Below are 25,082 nucleotides of genomic sequence, written 5' to 3'. Positions count from 1 at the left end.
CAATAGAAACTCTAATTTAATAAAAAAAATGGTATCCAATTGATCACAGATTGTACATTTGTCAAGCCACATTCCAATCTGTATTTAAGATTGAATAGATATACAGTATATAACATTCTGTATCTTTATGGTATATTGCATGCATATCTTTCATATCCTTTAGAGAATATTCATGGCTGTAACTGTGTATGTCAGACTCCAGTACTAAGCACAGTCTCCTATTCCCAACCACACTCCTGCTACGCCTCCAGTCCCCTCTGACAAGAGATGAGTGCAGGACAGCTGCTGGAAATCTATATTTGTCATCCTTCTCACTGCTGGCAAATCAGTATTTCTGGACACACTTGAAAAATGTCTAAAATTACTCTTCTCTCCCAGGAGCTGAGCGTATAGCCTCCTGTATGTGGTTGTCTTACGCAGGGATAGGAACCGAAATGACCAGGTAATTGTGTGCATGACTATTTTATCTTTGTATAACATTTAAGAGCTTCACACTGTCAGTGTCATGTATTCTAGTATTATAAAAGCACACTCATTAGTATGGGACTGAAGGCCCAAATAATACACATCTAAGGTTATTTTTAAACTTTTTTGGGCTGTTTATCTATTGTCGACCTGCAATTCCCAGCTTGTACTTACAGTAAGTGGCAGAGAAAGAGAGGCTGCGAACTCAGACTCCATTGTTGTTACATGTCATGTATAATACAGTGTTGTATATATTTTCATCTTGTAGACATTGTTTTCACATAACTTGTTACTACAGGCATTAGTGTTGATAGCTCTGCAATCTTTCAGTATACTGTACATAAAGGACATGGAACTAGAAGAGAGTTGGTTGATTAGTGCATGTTGTTTATGTCACTTTTACTGCTCTCTCAGTGCTGCAAGTGGTCTAGTTAGCCCTCTGGTAGGGGAGTGCATAAAACACCTACTCTTCAAAAGTGAAAGGGCGAGTTATACATGCAGGAACAATCATATCTGCATGTCCTAAGTTATGGACCCAGTCACCATTGCCAAAATATATAATGGACGTTTTCTTGCATACAGCACAATCCCTGTGTACTATATGCCCAATGCAATAGTATGGCGGGGGCTATTCATTATTTTACTTTTGTGAGGGATAATACAGTCAAAAAATAAACCCACCCAAAAACACCAAAGGCCCATCACCAACTGAGTCCGCTTGCACCGATCAGTCATCTACAAGGACTAGTGACAAACCTAAGACATTTTGCCTTACTAGCTCTCGGAGTAGATACAGACTTATGGTCATATCTTGCACATTTTGGCAGGAAATTACAGATCAAATTTCTTACTTCAGTTATGTTTATTTAGATAATTTGAAACTTGAGGTTCTCGAGAAGCAGGGTTGTAGCTTGAGATCTGAGCATCTCTGCCAAAATAAGGGACTGGCCCCCCCCATCTTTTAAATAGGCACAGCGTCTGACTGAAAAAGAGGCATGATCTTGTAGGGAAGGGGCATGGCCACACAATAGTACCCCCAATTCAAATTATGCCACAATGTTGTGACTCTTACTCATGCTACAGGCATAGTAGTGCCCCTTATTCACAATAGACTACACAGAATTGTCCAATATTTATATTACATCACTCAGTAGTCCCCTTATTTACATAACAACACATAAATGTGTCCCTTATACACATTACACATCACATTAGTGCCCCTTTTGCACATTGCACCAAACAGTACCCCTTGTACACATTACACCACTCAGTAGTGTCCATTATTCATACTACACCATACAAGCAGGACCCACTTCCCTCATGTGCTTTTCCTTCTCTTACTTAAACCATCTTTGATGGCACTAAATCCTGTGGTTTTCTTCCATGCTGATACTTATTACAGTGTCATCTGCTGATGCAGCTATGGTTATGTACCCTGTACTTGTCCTCTACTGTAGTCAAATGTAAGTCACGGTTTTTCTTTGTCATTTATGTACTCTGTAATTGGGCACTGTGTATCACTTGTGGCACCATATAAATAAAGAATAATATGAAATAATAATAGTAATAATTCAGGCTCCAATGCAATGCTCACAGGACCATGCTTCGCATTGGACCTGATGTCAAACACATGCGATTTTACACATTTTATGCGATTTCGATTAAAAGAGCCCAAATCACAATAGAATTGCACAAGTGTATGGGAACCTTTAAATTGAATACATGATTAGTCAGTGTGCTCAATGTGTGGACTCTGCATTGGTTATTAATATAAGTGATGGAATTTAACTAATATCTGACTAAAATGATGGAATATAGGAGTTCAATCCGATCTCAATATCCCTAAATGCTGCCAATCCCTGCTTTCTGTTATTGGGATTATCCCAAATATTCAGTTACACTGAACATATCATTGTTTTATGTATACCCCATGCTCACTTATTTGAACTACTTGCTTTATTAATCTGTGATTGATTACCAGATAATTATAAATCAAACAGAAAGCAACAAATTAAATACATTTCTCTGTCTTTTTCTTTGACAATGAAATATCACCATACACATAACAATTGATGAAGTCAGTAATGGACACTGATATCATGGAGGAATCTGAAGTTGCCAGACCAGAGGAGGGTGATTCATCCAGAGGTATAGGAGCAGAACAGCTTCAGCCTATACCAGAGGACAATGAAGCAGAGCAGGAGGGCTTGACATTTTATCATACTGATTTGTATGATTCACAGGGAAGATTAGGAATCTTTCCTGAAAAATTAAGGGAGGAGCAAGGAGAAGAACCACACGGAGCAGCCAATGAAGCACAGCCTACTGGTTCAGACCAGGTACCCTCAGATTTACAAACAGAAGTTGAAGAACTGACAAAGCTATATGGCTTGTCTGAAGATAAAGATTCATGTGAGTTTGTAACGACACAATCATTTCAACACACCCCTAGACATCAGAACCATCCAGCCACTGGTAAAAAAATGCAATTTTCAAGACAAGATAAAATAATTGAATCTATGGAACAAAACAATTCTGAAAGAGACAATCAAGATACTGAACCCAAACTAGAAAGTGATCTTCCAACTAAAGGTGGCCATTCTGAGCATACAGACAAACAACCACAGAGTAGACGAGAACAGGAAGTCCAACATTCCAAGCAATCAGATGAGCACTGTAAAGATCTAGAAGAAAATCCAGAGCACGAAAGGAAGCACATAGAACAAGGTGAAAGTCATGTGCATAAGGATAAATGTGCAGAACACACAGAGGATCAACAAGAAAACAGAGAACAAGATACCATGAGAGATGCAATATCAAATGTCAGTGAAATGGGAGCTAAAGAGTCGCACATAGATTCTAATAATCAGGGAAATGATGAGACAGACGAAGCCCCGGACATATTTTGTCTTTCATGCAAAACTCCTATCAGAGCCTTTGAAAAGCTGTTTGGCATACACAAAGATCATGACGTCAAACAACTCACTGCAGCTGTAGAAGACATCAGGGTAAGATCAGACACACGAACAATATAATACTGTCTAAACTAGTGCATGTTGGGTAATGTACTGTATGCATAGTTTCAGTGAAGGCTTTGGTTTTGGATACCTCAAAAGTGTTGGAATTTTTTTAGCACATCTGTATTCACATATGGCTTGAAAATGTAGTGTTTAAAACATTATTGTTTTTATGATCTAACTAGTTAAAAGCCCATCAAAATATTGGCTTATTCCCTATCTGCTCCTACCTCCAATCTCTGTCTTCATGGTTCCCTCTCTCCATATCCAACAAGTTGAGAAACAGATCATTTTGCTTTCACTTTCTGTTATGGAGTAATTTGGTTAATCGAGTGACCTCTAGTGGTCACTGGCGGTACTTATCCTCAGAGGTGAGGAGTATTTTGCCGTATAAAATATATATTTATTTATACTAGCGACCCTCCCTTTTGCACAAGTACATCACTGTTATTAGAAAAAAATGACCTGTGCGAAGCAGGGGCGGGTCACTAGTACAGTATATAAGTGGTATGATGTAAGTGACAGTAATGGCTCAGTAACAGGGGTCTGGCTGTGCCAAAGGTTACAATCTTGTAAATGTGAAATGCCTTTTTAAAATATTTAATTTCAATGTAAGAAAGCTAATTTATTATTCTTTAACTTTAATTTGCGTCATAGGATGAAATACACAAAAATATGTGCAAGCTGGAAGAGCAGATTGCACAGATGGACAGTTTTGCTAGTCATCTGGAAGAGATATTTATTACAGTAGAGGTACAGTAAGTATTTTAAACAGAGTTAATGAGAGTGTTCAACTGGTGGACTTATTGCACATTTTAACTTCTAGGAGAATTTTGGGAGACGAGAGCAGAACTTTGAGATGCATTGCACAGAAGTGATGGACACAATCGCATCTAAGCATGAAGAAAAGCTGCAGGCTCTCGGAGAGGAAAAGAAACTGAAACTAGAGTCACTGTTTGAGCAATTAGTAGATTGTGGGAAAAGTCTTGACACATCTAAAGAGTTGATGGAAAAAATACAGGAGTTATTTAAAGGGAAGGACAAAGTGAAATTTGTGAAAGTAAGAGATTTACATACTTCATATCTCTGTGCTTTGCTGCTTGACAACAAATTGACACACTAGTTTTAAGGCCCCCATACAATAGAGCAATTCACATGCAATTTGGGCTTTTCTTTTCATGCAATTGCAGTGATCAAACACATGAAAAGCATCCAAATTGCATGTGATTGACAGCAGGTCCGATACGATGCGCGGCGGTCCAGTATAGCGTACAAAGGCTGGCATTCCTTCACCCGCATCTTGCCAATTGGCTCTGCTCCTAGCTGCTACACAACACTGTCCCTGCTCCTGTCCATGCACGGTACCAAGCGGCATAGACAGGGGCTGACTTTTAGCCTGGGGGCAATTCTATGCAAATGGCCCTGTCAGAATTCCTTCCATCAGGATGCCACTATTGGTATTCTGAACGCTGGCATCCCTACCGGCACTCATCTATATGTATCCCTCCCACCCCATTATACTAAATATATTCTCCTACCACCCTACATACAGCTCTCCCAGTACCATACATACATTGCCCCAATACCTGACATCCATCAACCTTATATCTAAGGTAAAGAACACATATATATATAAGTCTTGCCCCTGTAGCCATTTGACCTGATGTACTGCACACAGCTTTGGAGCCCCGTCCCCTGCTTCCTGTGTGGTTGATATGTACAATAGACCATCCAACAGCCTCCCGTCATCACACCTCCCAGCCTTTGGACCAGATGTATCAAGCTTCAAAAAGTGATGAAATGGAGAGTGATAAACAGCCAGCCAATCAGCACCTACCTGCCATGTTACATGCTCGGTTTGAAAAATGACAGGCAGGAGCTGATTGGATGGCTATTTATCACTCTCCACTTTATCACTTTTGAAGCTGGATACATCTGGCCATTTGTGGGCTACTGAGCTGGAACCTGACACAGTGGAGATGCCTTGACTCTTGCCTTCTCCCACTGCTGCCCTGTACAACAGACACTTACCGTGCGAAGTTGGAGGATACTCGTCGGCGGCGGTGACCTCTCGTGTTGGAGGGTCGCCCTCACTTTCACAGTGTCAGTCTCTGGCTGGCAGGAGCAGCAGCGTGTTCACACTGTAGTTTATTCTGATTGGTGGACCAGTCTTCCATTAATCAGTGTTTAGATTCTCCCATGACTATGATGGGTGGACGGCCAGCACTTTCCACCAATCAATACTGTCATCACCCAGCAATTCAGTGACAGCGTGAGCAAAGACATATAGCAGCTAGGCGGCCCTGTCTATTGTGTCAGTGCAGCGCGCCCCAGGAGTCAGAGCCAATGCTCCAGCCTGATCAGCCTATTGGCACTGCCTCCCCTGCCTCCCCTTTCTGTAAACCTCACCAAATTACCATTAGCATATACTATTGCTGCACCTGTGTATATTGCCCACATGAACCTGTGTGCTCATATATTGTGTGTAAATCTGGCTCTGGTACTAGCCAGTGCCTCCCCAGCTATTTACCTCACCGCACCTCCCTGCTTCAAAGTGACCTTAATGATTTCTACCTTGACTGCTGTTGCTTAATAAATATTTTATTTGTTAACTTAAGTTCAGATGCAACATTTAAATGATAATAGTGTCCTGTTTCCTGTGTATAACGATATCATATTCCTGATTTACATGGATCATGTCATCCTTTTTGTCTTTTGTATCCCTTTTGCAGACTGCACTTGAAACAACTAACAGGTATAAAGTTCTGCTTTATTTTTGAATTAATATAGTGTAGAAATGAATTAAAACATTGTACAGCCCTATCATGTGTAGCATTATTCCCTAGTAGGGTAGTGATAATAAGAGGAGAATCTATAAATCCCACTGAAGCCCCATGGCTTACTGGTGCAGTAGTGGCATATACTTCAGTGCTGTAACATTCTTTTCTGTCCATACGTACATCACTAGTTTCTGCTCTGGATACTTGTGGCATGATTCTAACTTCTAACTCTGGAATGACTGACAGCTTGATAAAAATTCAGTGTGCTGAGTGATTGTTGTAGTCATGAGTGCCATCAAGAGGATACAGCCAGTACTAATGTGCCAGGCCAGCAGCATGCCGATGATCTCGCCTGACAACTAAATCTTATTCACAGCCAGATGTTTGCCTGTGGGTAAGGATCAGTTTGCTGTGAAAAACATTGACAGTGTCCGATTTTCTGTTATATTGGAGGCAGTGCAGACAGACATACCGGCGTCCATACTAAAGCCCCGTACAAATGGAGCGATTCATTTTCAATTCAGTCCCGATTTGATCGGGATCGAATCACATGGCAGGGGATACGGTCATTAGGTCTACACCAACTAGGTCAACAAGCATTGGGTCGACACCACTAGGTCGACAGGCAGCAAGGTCGACATGGGTTTAGGTCGACATGGGCCTCGGTCAACAGGTCATTGGGTCGACACAAGCATTCTGTCGACATGGGATAGGTCGACAGTCAAAAGGTCGACATGGGGTTTTTCATAGTTTTTTTGAGCCGACATGTGCCAACAGGTGGTATTTCATGCCCTACCATCCACTAGGGCGTGGTGGGAGAATAAAATAGTGTGCCGAGCGTAGTGAGACACCGTGCCCGAAGCATTGCGAGCGAAGCAAGTGCACTTCAAACTGTGTCCAACTGTTACCCAAATGTCGACATTTGGGTAAAAAAAAACAGTGAAAAGCCCCATATTGACCTTTTGGCTGTCGACCTTGCCCATGTCGACCTAATGCTTGTCGACCTAGTTGGTGTAGACCTAACAACCCACACCCCATGGCAGTGTACACATTCGATCTGTACTATATAGTCTTGCCTGCACAGACTATTTTTCTATTTAATGTCGATGCTGTGCGGCCATGTATCAGGATTAATGGGCATCTAATGCAGCTGAAAAACGTTCAATGTCTATTCAATTTCAATTTGATTTTTATCAAATAGAAACCTAACCCTAATCGCACCGTGTGCATGGGGCATTACAGGAGGATATGTGCACCTTCAGTTGCATTCTCCTTTATTTATAACACACATTTATTAGTAAAATGTCATTCCTAGTAATTAAACACAAATCCTCACACACTGCAGTCAGACATTTTACATATGGTGCTGTCTGTCCCTGCACAGGAAGCCTGGTAATTCTGTCAATATGAAGATACTTAGAATTGTCAGTATAAATCATGGAAGTAAGCAGATCCATGCAGAGTGCAACCAATAATCCAATGCCCTGCAATCATACACTACATAGATCTGCTTATCTGTCATGGGATTATACTGGCAATTACAAATGCTGTAACATAAGTATGCTAGCTTATTTTCACATACATTTAAAACTACATTTATATATAACTATATTTCGGTACTTGCTTCCTAGCACTGCGCCCCCAATTTTGATCGCACTGTATCTTATGCAATCGCATCGCATGCAATATAGCGGTATGCGATGCCATTTTATGCGATTTTTAATTGTACAAGCACCCTAATGGGTGCTTAAAATGTAAAATGCACCCGCATTGTCAACGCCACCCCCACTATTAACGCCAACCCGAAGCATGGTGAGCGCAGCGAGCCCACGAGGGGCGGTGGTACGCGTCCTCTGACCTTTTCATACCCCCACTATACACATCGGCGTTGATTTTAGATAGTGTGGCGAGCACAGCGAGAGGACACGGATGACTTTACATGTATTCCACATCCCCTCGCCACGCTTCAGGCTCATATTCCGCGTCCCCTCGCGGGGCTCGCCACGCTTCGGCTCAGTGGCTCGCCACACTATCTAAGATCAACTCCACGCCGATGTGGATAGTGGGGGTATGAAAAGGTTGGAGGACGCGTACCACCGCCCCTCGCGGGCTCGCCACGCTTTGGGTTGTCATTGATACTGGGGGTGGCGTTGACAATGTGGGTGCATTTAACATTGTAAGTACCCATCAGGGTGCTTGTACAATTAAAAATCACATCGCATGCCATTTGCTGGCATGCGATATTTTATTGTAGAAGCATTCCTGTTAATTTGAGGGAAATATCGCATCGCATCGCATCGCACACAATTAAGTATGGCATGCGATGGGTACCGTGCTAGGAAACAAGTACCTATATTTTATATAACTACCCTGTTTGGAGTTCTGTGTATATTTATTTATTTACAGTTTATTATATAGCGCAGCAGATTCCGTTGCACTTTACAATAGTAGACAGTGATAAAACAAAACTGGGTAACAACAGACAGATTTGGAGGTTAGAGGGCCCTGCTGCAAGCTTACAATCTATATATATATATATATATATATATATATATATATATATATATATATATATATATATATATATATATATATACACACATACATATATATCATATGGGATGGGCATCATACCATATACTTGTTCTGGACGTCAGGGCTTATTGAACCTCTGTTGCCAATGGGTCAGGAGACCATGGGAGAGAATGATGGAGGCCCTCTACTGGGCCCCCCATTTCCTAATGACAGTCCTGGGTGTAGTGGTTACTGCCTCACAGTCTTGAGGTCAGGGCTGTAACTAGGGTGGTGAAGGCAGTGCTTTGCACAATTTTCATTTGCCCTGTGGGTGCACCCACCCCAATTGGTCACCTTGGTATATGTGTGAAGCACTGGCTCGTTTAGCCATCACAGCAGGTAGCTCTGGACAAGTATCTCACTTATGTGCTTGGCCCTCTCTCCTGCTGTGAATCTGCAGTATGGCCAGATTGACTTTCCAGGATACGATCTGTGTGCTGGCACTCAGTATGTTAGAAGTCATGTAAGTTAGCTTGGTGTGTTGGTGGACAGACAAGCAGGAACACACACACACACACAGTGAGGAGTTATAGGGGTCCTACTGTGGCGTAACCTGTATAAAGGGCTCTACTGTGGCGTCACATACACATACCAGGAATGAGGAGGAAGAAGATTCAGGTATACAGTAGGGGCTCTACTGTGGCATTACATCTAGGGGCAGACTAGATGGGCCAAATGGTTCTTATCTGCCGTCAAATTCTATGTTTCTATGTATGAGGGGTTGTACTGTGTATTAAAGTGCTGTGTAATGTGAATTGTTATTATTCTGTGGCCACGCCCCTTCCCCGTGAAGCCACAATGTGATTTGATAGAATGGAAGAGGTCTGTATATTTATCAATAATTTAAAAGAATGTCTCTGATTTTCAGAATACTTTATATTGTTACCCTCTGATAGTTTACTTTATTTACTCTCTGTATTTGCAGGTTGCATGAATACTTCAATACTGACATCAACTTAAATATTTCAACAAAAGCAGATTTTGAAAACAATAGTTTAGACTTCCCTGACGTGGAACAGCTTTTGGATTCCATCAATAATCTCCCTGGTAATGTGTATTGCCATTGAACATTACGGATTGTTAATCTCTTTGGTGAACTCTCTCTGGCTTGTCATTTTATGGGGTCAATGTTATTTACATAGCACCACTATTTGCAGTGTGGGAGGAAAGTGCTCGTCTACATTGTGGCCAAATATTTTCACATTTCAGTTATTGCTACTTAGGGACCGATACAATGAGCCACATGTGCCAATCGTTGAAGCCACTGGTTACATTTCCACGTATTTCATGGGTTACAATGCACCACTTAGGGACATGTTAGAAAAGTGGGGAAATTACCCTGAGCTCTCAAAAAGTGGTGAAACCACACTGGAAACAGCGTGGGAGGCTATGAAGGGGCCATAAGCAAAGTATTTTAGGTTTTTAAAATGTGTCTAATGGTTAGATTTTACCTTTTGTTTTTTAATTAGCAGTGTAAAAATGATAGTAAGTATTTTTAACCAAATTAACTCTCATGTAAAATGTGGGAAACGATTCAATCAGATAGACTTCTGCACATTATTTACTAACCCTCAGTAGTACTGTTATTTGTTGGGCAGTCCCGTTTTACTGCAGACAAGGCTATGGGTCCTAGGATCCACCAAAGGTCGACATGGAAAGGGTCAAATTTAGTTTTCCCGTTTTTGGTGTTTATGTTGACTTGATAGGACATAGACACTGTATACACTGTGTACCGCGTCCCCTCACATGGCTCGCCATGCTACAGGCCCGGTGCTTTGGTATTATATTCTCCCTTTATGTCCAACCAATTGTGGTTAATCTATTGACTGTCAACCGATTTATTGTCAACCTCATCCTGTAGACAAAAGGGCCTACCAGCATGACCAAACCAATTGTGGACTTATCTGATCAGATTAGATATGCGGCCTGGGAAGATCAGGCGCATGGCTTAATGGGGCAATTTCTAAGCAATCTTACTATATCGTTTAGAAAATGCCTATACATGGCTCTGTGTGTGTAGGACCATAGTGATGTGTGGCTCCACGCGTCACTATCACCCGGCGATTAATATCCAGCACACTGGATAAATCTACTTAATCTGCCAGTCATGGCCAGTGTTCTCACCGGAGAACACTGCCCTGACAGATACCTCAGTACATATCACTGACACATCACTGTGTGCTGAGCGATCTAGCATAGCTGAGAACACTTATTTCCCAGTGTCTATGCCCCTTAAGCTGTCTGGGTTTTAAGTCCATGTTAGAAGAAATCCATTGTTACCATTTATTAAATAATGAATACCCTATAATAATAATAAAAGTATATAAAAATAGTATGTCAGTTAAGCCATACAGTAGGGTAAAGCAAACCGTGGCACTCTAGCTGTCATGGAAGTACTGCTTATAGTATGTCCTATCAGCCAGAGGCATCATTTATCATCAGTTGCTATTTGTTCTGAGATTGCGTTATGCATGGTTGTCAATCTGGCATATCTGTACATGTGTTTAGTAATCCTGTATATCCCTCATATCGCAGTTCCCTCAGCTCCTGTAATCAACCCTCAGACACCTAACTCTGCCACAGCAACATCCCTGCGTGTTTGCTGGAGCCTGTTTTCTGATGACGCGGTTGAGCGTTACCGTCTGTACTATAAACCAGTGTCTGATGTAACTCCAGAAGAGAACCAAGAAGGTAATATTAGTTATGTACTGCCCCAGAACAAATAATATGCCCTCATTTCACAACCTTTATTATACTTGTTTAATAGGATTTAAGCAGCGGTGAACAGATGTTTAGCTTGAGCCACTAGTAGTTTTATTTCAGTATAAATGTTTTATCATTTTTTTGACTATTAAACAGTGAGGCTTGTATGAGAACTATAAAACAATATTCTAAATGAGTTATTCATCTAAAGCGTATTTCTTTCTGTTAATGGCATATTAAAATTTATCCAAACAGAGAAAGCGTGTCCAACTGTTCTGCTAATGTATAAAGCAGTGATAAAGGAGGAGAAGTGATAAAGTGCCTGGCACTTTATCCCTGGCCAATCAGCTCCTCACTATCCCTTTTTAAAATCAGCCTGTAACAGTCAGCTACCCCTGGGTTATTTATTAAGAGGAGTGAAAATTTAAGTGGGAGAAAGGGAGTAGATCCGTGCCCTTACCATCTCACACAGTCACGCACAGTATTGCAAAGGCATGCACAAGGGATTATTGTCTACCAGTTCAGCCCATCGCTGTAATACAGAGACCACAGTGGGCATAGCCAGTACAATAGGAACTTCTCAATGGCAGTACTTTTTTTACTTAAAAGAAAAAAGAATGAACTAATGAATTTGTTGAGCCTAACCGAGGTGGATAGCTGCAGTTATCCACCATTCAGCATGCTGATAGCTGTTTACTGTGTGGCTGCAGGCTGCGAGGTTGGTAGGAAATGCTTATACGCTGATTGTGTGACCACCACCTGCCATGCTCAAAGGCCCTTAGGCTCGTCAGGCCCAGAGTAGCTGCCTAGTGTGCCAATGTAGGCTTATCGCAATATACTTTTAAAATTGGACATACAGATGTAGCCACACTCATCTTTGTGGCGCCAATCCACATGTGCAACTCCCACGGCGATTGGTGCGGTTCCGTAAACACGCGCATGCATCTAATTCGCTCCCACGGCTCATAGAAATGCAATCAGTGGCGATATTGCAGTGTGTCGATTCTGCGCCATGAGTGCTTATTTGGCGTTCCAAACAAGCACGTGTCTGGATCGCTGCAACAATGAGTAGGACTACAGCTGTATATGAATTACACAGGTTCTGTGGCTGGCTGATTTAAACTTGCATTTCACGTCGTATTATTCAAATACAAAATTTGCATAATCCATGGGCATCCCAGTGTAAAGGGATGGTATGGTAATCCTACCTTAGTTAAAATGGCCTTAACTCCTAAACAGTGGCAGCTGCAGCACCCACCATATAGTGCAGATAAGAACCTTCTAGCACATCTAAACATATGTAATATATGTGCTTGCTGCTCCCCCCAGGGCTCTGTAGTGCTGTGTGCTTCCGGCTCTGTACAGCACCCGGAACTCTGCATAAGGCATCACACTCCATCTAAGCCCACCCCCAAATTCCCATTGGCTAGTTTTACAGAAGTCTGGTGGTGGCTTTAGAAGAATTGTGATGCCTTATGCTGAGTCCCAGGTACCGTATTCACCTGATGGGTAACCAGCCATTACATATATTACATACTGTACATGAGAACATGTATGTTAATATGTGCTATCCAGTTCTACTCTGCACTATATGGTTGGTGCTGCAGCAGTCGCTGCTCCTAAATGAAAGGAAATTCACTAATCTAAATTATTCTTGTTTGCAGAATTTATCATAAAGTCCAAAGAAACCTATTGCACAGTTAAAAACCTGACTCCAAATGCGCAGTATGAATTCTGGGTTATTGCAGTAAATGCCAGTGGCGAGAGTCCTGTGAGCGAAAGTGCGGTGTACGTGACAGGTAATTGTATTGCTTATAATACCACAAGTCTAGTATGATGTATCAGGAAAGGAATACCCATTAATGGAAATGTAAAGACTCTGTACCAGGGCTGCCATCAGAAATGGTGGGGCCCGGGACTGACAAAATAGGCAGGGCCCCCCTCCCGCTTTGCTAACACCTGGCGCGCCTTGTGAGACCTGTGTCTGCAGCACTGGCCAAACCTCTCTACCACGACACAGCTTCAAGGGAAATGTTAACTTTGTTAATGACAAATTATACTTTGTAGACTCCCGTCCCGGGCCCCCTTTCTGTCTGGGCATAGGACTGGATTCCCCCACAGACCCCCCTAATGGTTGCCTTGTCTGTACTATGGGGGTTATTCTAGTTCACTCTTTCTGACAAAATCCTTCTTAGATGGTCAAAACCATGTGCACTGCAGGTGGGGCAGATGTTACTTGTACAGGGAGAAATAGATTTGGGTGGGGTTTCTCTTCAAAGTGAGATCTATATTGCAGTGTAAAAATAAATCAGCCAGTATTTACCCTGCACAGAAACAAAATAACTCACCCAAATCTAATTCTCTCTGCACATGTTACATCTGCCCCACCTGCAGTGCACATGGTTTTGTCCATCTAAGAAGGATTTTGTCAGAAAGAGTGAACTAGAATAAGGCCCTATGTGCCTGATTCATTCCTGTTCACTAGGCTGCGTATAGCGAGCAGGTAAGCGCCCCCCAAATCCCCACATTTGCCTGCTTACACATCCCCTCGCATGCGGCATCACGATCAAATTACTTTTTTCCCTGTTTGCAAATAAAAGTTATTCTGAACTGACTTTTATCATAGCCGAACTTGGCGCTGATGTCATGTAAAGTCAGCTGCCTGCCCAGATCAGGCACTGATGCGCCTGCGGTCACAGAGGAACACCCAACGCTGGTTGTTCCCATGCTCCAGCTCCCTTCCCTCACAGTGCGTATGCATCAGCGAGTGTGGGCACAGAGGGTTTGCACATGACCTACACTATTGAAAACGGGGCCCAATTCGGACTCTAATGCATGGGTCTGAATCGGCCCTTATGTGGATTGGTATTAGAAACAAACTTTATATTTTCATCAATTAATATTGTGGGTTAATGATTTTGGGTGGGAAGAAAGGGATCTTACTAGGAAAAACTGAGACACATACGAGTCCTACATATTACATCTGTCCACGTTAGATTTTCTGTAGCATTATATTCTGTGCTTCACACTGGAGCTCGGGCACATGTGATATTGAAGGGTTTCCGTGACCCACTGAAATTAACTGTCATGCTGAGTGGCCTGGGAAATTTATTTCAATGGCATTTGGTGAAGGTCAGTTCAGTCCTCCTGCATACAATTAGTCATGTTTAAACAACTAATATTGGGAACACTGATTGTACAAATCATCTTACTGTCATTGTAACTTTTTACAGAGGGGTGAATTGGAAAATAGTTTAGAGCTTCCCTTATATAGAAGACTTCCTGTTGGCAAATTATCTATTTTATATGTTTTAGCACCAGCTCCTCCCATCATTAAAACCAGGGAATGTCTGAGTTGTGAGAATGCAGCTTTCATTTGCTGGGAATCTGGAAATATTAACCCCGTTGACTCGTACACAGTGGAAATATACAATGTGACAAATGAGGTCAAAGACAGTTCTATATCAGAGTAAGTCTGCTCTCTATGCTTATGTTATTCCATATATAATCTGCAATATTTACAGGCAGGGAATGGTTAATGGATGAACTTTGGTAAACATCAATGATGTATGCTTCAAGTATAACTAAAAATGTAATTATAAAAAAAAAAGGTTTTGTTTTTCTTGTCATGTTTATTGCATGTCACACTGTTTTAGTAGTATTAAAGTTCCTGACAGATAGAGCAACTATTTCATGTACATTTGTAATCCCTCTATTTTTTTCATTGTTCCTTATGTTTTTTGTTTGTTTTCTTTGCTCTGGGTTTAATACATCTCTCTTGAGGAGAGAGTGGGCATGTCTGATAACAGCCCAGGCCTCGCTCTTCTATAGTTATTCTCTACAAGTTGACCAATATGACTATGTGTATATATGCGACCTGTGTTTTATGTTTTTTTCAGTACTAAACACTGCAAAAGAGATGCAATAAACCTGGGGAGTCCCAGTGGGAACAGACCAATCCTGACTGTCCAGCTCAGTTTTTTTTCGAGCTTGGTAAATTGCACATTCCCATAGACAGCTATAATGAGGGGTGAACCTGATATGGTAAATTGTTACAATGGCCATTTTTGAGGGATTGAATAAAAGTTTTAGTTGAATAAATGACCCCTTAATGACCTTTATTATTCGTATCTTCCAGTAATTTTAACACTGCACGAATGATCCTGTAATACTTTGGGGGTTATTCTGATGCACTCGGAAAGGCACAATCACTCTCTAATGGACAAAACCATGTGCACTGCAGGTGGGGCAGATGAGTTAGATTTGGGTGGGGGGTGTACTTCAGACAGATATCTATATTGCAGTGTAAATATAAAACAGCCAAATATTTACCCTGCACAGAAACAACAAAACACCCAAATCTAACTCTCTCTGCACATGTTAAGGCCCCCATACACTATACGATTTGGGCACGATTTCACCCGATTCGGATGAATCGGGCCATGAAATCGGGCCAAATCGCATGGTTTGACAGCCCCCCCGATCCGATGCGCGGTCCCGTGCGCATCGGATCGGAGTCGGGCAGTCGGACCGACTGATTTCCTAAATCTTATGTGCAGCCTCCGGGCGGGGGACGCCAGAGCCAGGCAGGGGGAGAGCGGGCAGCGTCAGCGGTGACAGACGCTGGGGAGGGCGATGCTGGAGAGCCGGGCTGGGGACACAGGCAGCAGCGGGCAGGGGTGGACGCCGGTGAACGGAGCTGGCCGGGCGCAGCATGACCGGGGACGGGGAGAACGCTGCAAGAAAAAAAAAACCCATTACAAATGAATTGGAAGCCAGTGATTGGCTGAGAGAGCTCTCTCAGCCAATCAGCAATTGGCTGAGAGAGCTCTCAGCCAATCACTGGCTTCCAATTCATTTGTAATGTTTTTTTTTTTTCTTGCAGCGTTCTCCCCGTCCCCGGTCATGCTGCGCCCGGCCAGCTCCGTTCACCAGCGTCCACCCCCGCCCGCTGCTGCCTGTGTCCCCAGCCCGGCTCTCCAGCGCCCCCCCACCGCCCGCTGCCTATTTGACAGCTACAATGCCCGGCTCCCCCCCTGTTGCTCCCCAGTGTCCCTCACCCCGCTCTCCCCCTGCAGCTCCCCGGGAGTTTTATATGATAAATCGCATGGCGATTTATCATATGCACAACTTGGCACATCAAGTGCCTTATCATGATGGAAACCTCCCGGGGAGCTGCCGGGGAAATCGGGTCCGACTTGTCCCTAGGACAAGTCGGGCTAATGTATGGGGGGCCTTACATCTGTCCCACCTGCAGTGCACATAGTTTTATCCATTAGAGAGTGATTGTGCCTTTCCGAGTGAATCAGAATAAGCCCCTTTGTCCATGGGAGGATAGTGCTTGTATGCCTCTGACTTTTCTTTGGTATTTCATGTACAGTATGAACGTCTTATTTTCAAAAGGTAGGGGAAACACAATTGTGAAAACAATGTAATAAGTATTGTAGATGCCTAATAACTATCTGAGCCCCATAACAATTTTGTCCCCATACGCTATAGAAGTGCACTGGAACACCAATGCTGTGTTTCCTTACTGCTGGGAATGCTGTACACGTGTATTTAGCTGCCCTTATATGCGTTACTCATAACTCACAATTTGTTTCACAGGTCTATTGTTGGAATTCCCATCTGTGAATCTCTCATCCAGCTGAAGCAAAGGGAAGCATATCACATCAGCGTCAGGGCTGTGAATGTGGGTGGGCCCAGTGAGAGCAGCAAATCTGTTACCATTCACACCACAGGTCTCATAACTGTCAGCGTGCATGGAGAATGTGCCTTTTATTGTTCTACATCAGAGCTACCCCAATGTCAGAGGCTGCATTATAATTACGGCCCCCATACACTACAACGATTTTGCACGTTTTCATTTGATTATGATATATCGTTTGTAAAGTGGTAAATCGGATGTGTTTTCCATTCGATCCGACTGCAGTGCCAACACAGCCCCGTGTCGGGCTTGCCCAGGTGCCCTCTCCTGATAATTTTTTAACGGTCTCCGTCTCAATTTAAAAAAAAATCAGTTTTCAGTTTTTTTAATTATTAATTGCCTTCCCGTTATGTGCTATACTCCTCGCCTCTTCATTTCATTCATTATATCTGTCTTGTACGTTCTGTGGCCCGGAATATGGTCACTAGGTCTACAAGCATTAGGTCGACACCACATGCTCAACATGCCTCAAGGTCGACAGGGTCATTAGGTCGAAATGGGGAAGGTCGACAGTCAAAAGGTCGACATGGGGTTTTTCACTTTTTTTTGAGCCGACATGCGGTATTTTATGCACTACCATCCACTAGGGCGTGGTGGGAGAATAGAATAGTGTGCCGAGCACAGTGAGGCACCGTGCCCAAAGCATTGCGAGTGAAGCTAGTGCACTTTAAACTGTGTCCATGTCGACTGTGTCAACATTCGGGTAAAAAAAACAGTGAAAAGCCCCATGTTGACATTTTGGCTGTCGACCTTGCCCATGTCGACCTAATGTTTGTGTCGACCTAGACCCATGTCTGAAGCATAGCAAGCCATGTGAGGGGACGTGGTTCTACATTTCAGTGTCCCTGTAGACTGTGTTGAAATTCGGGACAAAAAAAAGTGAAAAACCCCTGTGGCCTCTTACACATTAACATACTGTACTGTAAATAATGATAACACTGAATAAGGAATTGCCTGCTTCCTATGTGCTTACACTGAGCCCTCCTCTGTGTTACCTGCTCAGGAACATCATTTTATCTTAATGAAGAGACTGCTCATCCGCGTCTGTCTATTTCTGACAATGGATTTACCATATCTTGTGAAGAGGAGGAAAGTCTAGAGGATTTACCTTATCACTGCAACAACTTCTCAAGGTATTACATTGACAATTACGCATTTAATACCTGTACAATACTTCAATAAAAAGAGCATTTTCACTTTGTTTTTAAAGATTCTTATAACCTTTAAGGAATTTAAGCATCATAGGGTCATCGAACCATTATTTTCTCATGTGTCTATTTTGTTATTATGGTCTGGGCAAATGCTTCTCTGCAAGGGCGTAACTACCATAGGTGCAAGGGGTGCAGCTGCTATGGGGCCCAGAGCTGAAGGGGGCCCAGCTTTACTGTCTAAGTAATATGTTTTACATACATTTATCACCATCAGTTGCTAAATAGTGGGCCCTTACAAACTTTTGCTATGGGACACACGATTATCTAGGTACGCCTCTGCTTCTCTGTCTGTTCATATAAAGAAATGAATAGGTCACTTTTACATACAAAAAGAATGTTTTAGGAGCATGAAATGTGATTTCCTCCATTCATAATAATTTCCTAGGAACTTTCACCAACACAGATGAATGAGAAATGCGAGTGAAATGAAATTGTTCGGTGTCCTATGATTAATGTCTGCATCTCAGGATAGCAATGAGTGGCGTAACTATACATTTTGGTCTACCCTGCCAAAAAGTTTGTGCCCACACAGACCCCGCTGCCACTTGCTCCCCCAACGGCTACTGGGGCTGCCTTACAGTAGTTACGAGAGAGAGAGAGAGAGAGAGAGAGAGAGAGAGAGAGAGAGAGAGAGAGAGAGAGAGAGAGAGAGAGAGAGAGAGAGAGAGAGAGAGAGAGAGAGAGAGAGAGAGAGAGAGAGAGAGAGAGAGAGAGAGAGAGAGAGAGAGAGAGAGAGAGAGAGAGAGAGAGAGAGAGAGAGAGAGAGAGAGAGAGAGAGACCCACATTTTGGCCACCACCTTTGTAAACAATTTTACAGTGGGACAATTTTTATAAAAATGTATTAAAACAAAGTAAAATATATCAGTCAGACACAATGGGCCTTATTCTAGTTCACTCTTTCTGACAAAATCCTTCTTAGATGTACAAAATGTGCACTGCAGCGGGGGGCAGATGTTACTTGTGCAGATGCAATGCGGGGTGAGCCTGCAGTGGAAAGGACGGAGTCAGTGCTGGAGGATGGTAGGCTAATTGGCTCCCAACATATTAACCCTAGAATGTCTGAGTGTGCATGTACATGTGGTAGGGAGTATAGAATGTAATCTCCACAGGGGCAGGGACTGATGTGACTGTTCAAATATTCTGTATAAAGAGCTGCAAAATATGTGTGCGGAATAATATTGCTCCTGTCCAGCACTCAGTATAATTTAAATATATTTTCTATTTCTAAGATGCGTTGCTGTCTTAGGAAATCTCATACCCTTCAAAGGGAAGCATTACTGGGAGGTGGAGGTGGATGAAAGCACAGAGTACAGGGTTGGAGTTGCTTATGAAGATACAAACAGAAGCGGAATTCTGGGTGCTAACAACACTTCCTGGTGCCTGCGACACATCTGTACACCCAAAAGGTAAAACACAGCCTGCTCCAAGCAAGTAAACCTAAAGCATAGTCCGCCCATACAGTACATCATACACGCATACTGTATGTAGACTTGCTCTGTCCAATATATAAAGTAGAGTAATGGATAACAGGTAGACCTAGATCAATTTAATTTGTGGCCCGAACTTGGCTTGGTCATTGCAATACAGGATCCGGATGATAGGTCAACACTGTCTAGGTCGACAGTGAATTGGTTGACACCAGATGGTCGACAATGATAACGTTGACACAAGCAAAAGGTCAACATGGCAATGGTTGATGCATGAAAAGGTCGACATGAGTTTTTTTTCTTTTTTCATACATTACCATCCACTTGGACTTTGATTGGGAATGGCAAAGTGTGCCAAGTGCAGCGGTAGCTGAGTAGGGCATCTTACCCAAAGCAGGGCGAACACAGAGGGTACATGGTACACTAATTTGGGGTCCATTTATACAAATCTACAACTTAAAAAAACCCATGAAAAACTCATGTCGACCTTTTCAGGTTTAGACTATGTCCATGTTGACTTTTTGCTTGTATCAACCTTTTGTGTATATCAACTTGATGCCTCTTGACCTTTTGGGATTGTCCTAGGCACTGTGGCCCTTTTTATTGTCTACCTAATATACCATACCTGTGTAATGTTTAGAGATCGCATACGATGTGGCTACTCTTCATCCGATACATGAACCTCTTTCCAGGAGCCCAGAATCAGATGAAAAGTGGCCAACACACCTACAGATTTATCTGTCCAATCTGTCTGGTGGACACAAAAATCTGGTCATGTATGGCAGCCTATGAGGATCAACCATTCCCCTCATATTATATAAACAAGATTCTTGGTATCTTCCGCTTAGTATCCATTAAGGAGCACCACTCCTATATATACAAATTTGTGGAGAAAAAGGTTTAGTGGTAACCCAGCGAAGATCCCTAATCGGTTTGTCCCGTGATTTTATGAAGCCAGGACCGGCTCTTTGAGCCCAGGGCTGGTTATGCTCAGGAGGGGGGACCCCACGCCGTTTTTTTCTTTTAAATTTTTTTTTTTACACAAAATTGCACACGACTAAAAATCACACATTTTCATGACTAAGATTCGCACCATATCGCACTTTTTGCCATTAAGAAAAGGTAGACACATGACAAGCTCAATATGAGTTTAAAAAAATTGTGTCAATGTAAACACCTGTCGGCATGGGCCCCCAATTATTGTATTTTCATTGGCCCTGGTGCCTTGCTTTGCTTGGCACAGTTTACCATTCTTAATTTTAGACCACTTGGATGGTAAAGTATGAAAAAGTCCCCCAAAAATAAAAACAATTGTAAAAAACTGTGTCTAACTTTTTCATTTTGTCCTTTGACCATGTCCACCTATGTTGTTCTTTTTCATGTCAACCTTTTGACCCTGTCGACCTATTGCATGTCGAACAATTGACTGTATATCTAGACACTGTAAATGCTTTAACTGGAACCACTCCCAAAAATATGTCGCTCACCCTGTTTTCTGAGTGATTTAAGCATTGAGCATGTGCAGGTCTTAGCACTTCCACCATTACCCAGCGCTGCAATGGAAGGTATCGTGAATGGTGCACCAGTTATAGATTGGCCCATTAACAGAGACCTCAGGCATAGGGGGCCATACAAGAGGATTAAATAAAGCAACTAGAATCTAGATGGACCTTGCTGGTATCAGATGGCTGCAAGGCAGATATGACCACATGCATACCTCCCAACAGTACCGATTAATGCAGGAATGTCCCGGTTTTTGGGGACGTTTCTGCGTCCCTCCCGCAGCTGGCAGTGTCCAGCGGTGGACTGGGTTGTTGGGAGTCCTCCCTGTCAGCTGCTGAGCAGCGGTGAATGGCTCACAAAGCCTCTGGGCCATGCCCCCACAGTTGCAAAACGGGGGCATGGCCTCGCGTGGAGACACAATTTTAGACCACGCCCCCTTTCCGGGTAGCCACGCCCCCTGATTTTCAGGCACACGCCTATGTCCCTCTTCAGGGACCATGAAAGTTGGGAAGCATGCACATGCCAAGCAAACACCCATTAACTTTGAAACCTCTAGGAAAGCACACCCTATGCAAAAATGATTAATAGCTAGGTGCTCACATCAGTGTGTTTTCACAAAAGCAACCATTATCTACGACCACTAGCTCTCTACCAGATAGAAAAGGCTCAGATTACCCAAGTGACATATATCACAGGCTGTAAAATCACACCTGAATCTCATGGCTGGAGGACACCAAAATAGAGATGGCATCCATTGACATAAAGCCACAATATATCGCTTCCCAACGGCTGACATCATTGCTATGTGGTCACATCTGCACCGGGCTGTATACAGTAATGATCATTTTCAGTTCAATAATAAGTTGTTTATGTTTAATATAAAATAATGAAATAAATGTTGGTAGACAAAGTAGGTCACAAACCAGCGCTGTGCAGTCTGACCTGTTCTTCCACCACCTGTTATAGGAGGATAGTATCAGTACAGCCTACACACCTGGCCTAGGCTCACTTTCTTACTCCTCCATGATGGGACTTGAACTCTGGGCTGGTGCTGCTTCATAGTCACTGACACTACCAATGAGCTACTTCAACAGCTGGCAGTGTTTCCCAAACCCTGGTATTACAATCCAGGTTAGAAGGACATCCATAATCGAGTCCAGACAGTTAAATCAAACTGCCTGAAGTACTAATTAACCCCCATGTGCTCCCGCATAGATATCATTAAATCCTGGACTGTAATGGTGGAATCTGGAAAACTCCAGTGTATGACATAATCATTTGCTGGTTTCACAACAGCGGTAAAGAGAAGTTAATGAAACTATTTTATTTCAGAGATTATATGGGTTGGTTATGGTATATTAGATCTAAAGTGTCTAGGTCTACAGTCATATGGTTGACCACTAATGGGCGACAGTGAAAAGGTTGATAGAGTCCAAAGTTCGACAGTGAAAATGTCGACAGGGTAAAAAGGTCGACAGTGGAAAGGTCAACAGGGTCCAAAGGACGACAGTGAAAAGGTCAACATGGAAAAGATCGACATGAGTTTTCCATGTTCATAGGTCGACATGGACACTGTCTAAGTGTACCGCGTCTCCTCACATGCTTCGGGCTCGGAGCCTCGCTGCGCTCGGCACACCAATATATTCTCCCTCCAAGCCGTAGTGGATACTACCATCCACGACCCCGACCCGACCTTTTCAAAAACCACCTGTCAGCTCAAAATTTTGTTTCAAAAATGCATGTCGACCTAGAGTCAATCTATCATGAGTCCGGATACCTATGGGGTGATGAGACAATATATTAGCTAGGAAAACTTGATGGTTAAGACATATATATATATATATATATATATATATATATATATATATATATTCCCATGCAAGCACAGGGAGAATATACAAACTCCACACAGTTAGGGCCACAGTAGGAATCAAACCCATGACCTTAGCACTGTAAGGCAGTAATGCTACCCATTTCACAGTATAGAGATGCAATTATAAAGGCAAACAATGTTGTGTTGTTTTCATTAACTGGAAGTATGTCTCCACAGGCACAAATATGAGTTTTTGCATTGCGGAGTGTCTCCCGATATTCGGATAACCATACCGCCATTGAGGATTGGAATCCTGCTCGATTATGATTGCGAAAGAGTTTCTTTTTTCAACATGAGCATTCGTCAGCACCTATACACATTTGAATGTCATTTCCGACATTTAGTACATCCATGTTTTGCTCTGGAGAAACCAGGATATTTGAATATACATAATGGTATTCCAATACCTCAAACACTAATTTCGTCCTAAAAAATGAAAAATGATTTACCAAAGAGACACAGACGATTATGTCCCTGCGGTACTGAGGAGGTAGAGGTTGTTGTGGGAAGTCCTCTCCATCTGTCCGTATCTGAGCAAATAAGTGCTAATGCAGAGTGCGTTTATAATTAAAGCATTGAATTTGTTTGAAGTGATCCAACTCCAAAATGTGTTTTGCATGTAATCTAGATTCTAGTGATGTTTGTAGGACTCCACCTGCATGACAAATTATTCTTTTGTTAGATGTACAGTACTGTGAAAATGCTACCAATGTGTCACTACATGTAATAAATCCAGCTAGGATATTAGTTATTTAGCACTTTTGAATAAATATTTTATACATCTTACTAGTAACATTAGCACCTATAATCATTCACATTCACAATTACAGTAAGTAGCCATGTAAACGGTTTCTGCTTAAAGTAGAAAGGACAAAATACCATAAATGTTGGCAAGCACAGTAGGTCAGAAGAACGCCTTTGTAGACTGACTCTGTTTTGCTGCCACATTCTATAGGAGGATAGTATCAGTAGAGTCCACACATCTTTTAAGACTTACTTTCTTTCTCCTCCATAAACTCTATTGGAATTCTATAGACACTCCCTCAGTGGGATTTGAACTCAGGGCTGCTGCTTCCCAGTCAGAGGCACTACCATTAAGCTATCTCCCCAGCTACTGTGGGTACAGCAGAACAAGTCACAAACATTCTTGCTAGGCTGGAGGAATCAGATTGGATAAGCAAGAATGGATAGATCATACAACTTTATAGGATGTCAAATGTAACAAACAACACATAATGTACATGGAATATATGCAATTTTACTAGGCAGACATTTGATCTGGAGTTTCCATACTTTTAAATCAACTAAAATGAAAAGTGTGTAATATGTGGAAAAAATGCATGTTAGTTATCTCATTAATACCAATTTTCCACCAAAATACCTGGGATTTTAATAGGTCTCCACTTTCGTCTCCTTTCCACTGCACTGTATTCCAGGGTTTTTCCCAGGTGGATTCCATTTCCACTGAAAGGAAAAAACCCAGGAAATCAGCAGGCGGAGACTGGCAGCTGGGAGCGTGCAAGGCCGGGATAGGCAGCCGGTCAGTGGCAGTGTGCTGGGACTGGCGGCTGGGCAGCAGGCTAGCAGCATACGAGGACCAGCAGGTGGGCAGGCAGCAGGAGGTGCCTGCATAATGGGCCAACCTCTCCTGCCCGGGTAAAAATCCCTGGTCACTTTACCCAGGATTTTCCACTGACAAAAATCCCGGATAGGTGGCATTAATATGCAAAAGCCCGGGATTTTTAAGTCCGTGGAAAAGGGGTATAAATCATTAATTCAGTGAAAGGGGGAAGGAAATTCAGTTACTGGAGATGTTCTGTG

At 42.6% G+C, this 25,082-nt stretch overlaps 1 protein-coding gene across 2 annotated transcripts; it reads left to right on the top strand.

Moving 5' to 3' along the window:
• On the top strand, positions 1 to 23,973 carry FSD2 (fibronectin type III and SPRY domain containing 2). Of its 2 annotated transcripts, none has more exons than XM_083183995.1 (13): positions 1 to 442; positions 2,548 to 3,473; positions 4,140 to 4,235; positions 4,309 to 4,542; positions 6,215 to 6,237; positions 9,762 to 9,883; positions 11,372 to 11,527; positions 13,204 to 13,338; positions 14,855 to 15,008; positions 17,147 to 17,280; positions 18,250 to 18,379; positions 19,688 to 19,864; positions 23,439 to 23,973. In XM_083183995.1, exons 2-13 carry the CDS (start codon positions 2,550 to 2,552, stop codon positions 23,689 to 23,691), a joined length of 2,538 nt encoding a protein of 845 aa, XP_083040121.1. In that variant the 5' UTR covers positions 1 to 442; positions 2,548 to 2,549; the 3' UTR covers positions 23,692 to 23,973. The 2 variants fall into 2 exon arrangements, with proteins under 2 accessions (XP_083040121.1, XP_083040120.1); XM_083183994.1 differs by having other exon boundaries at positions 2,544 to 3,473.
• Positions 23,974 to 25,082: the final 1,109 nt, after the last annotated feature.

This window comes from Crinia signifera, chromosome 4, assembly GCF_055691185.1.
Source record: "Crinia signifera chromosome 4, ASM5569118v1, whole genome shotgun sequence".
NCBI classification, from domain to species: domain Eukaryota; kingdom Metazoa; phylum Chordata; class Amphibia; order Anura; family Myobatrachidae; genus Crinia; species Crinia signifera.
Note: the sequence above shows the minus strand (reverse complement) of the source record. Positions and strands in the feature narration are given on the sequence as shown.

Excerpts from the sequence above, each read along its gene's own strand:
- FSD2 (XM_083183995.1), top strand. The coding sequence starts at position 2,550 with ATGGACACTGATATCATGGAGGAATCTGAAGTTGCCAGACCAGAGGAG. Across the intron at positions 18,380-19,687 it reads CACTGCAACAACTTCTCAAG|ATGCGTTGCTGTCTTAGGAA; the intron begins GTATTACATTGA and ends TCTATTTCTAAG. Across the intron at positions 19,865-23,438 it reads CACATCTGTACACCCAAAAG|GCACAAATATGAGTTTTTGC; the intron begins GTAAAACACAGC and ends ATGTCTCCACAG.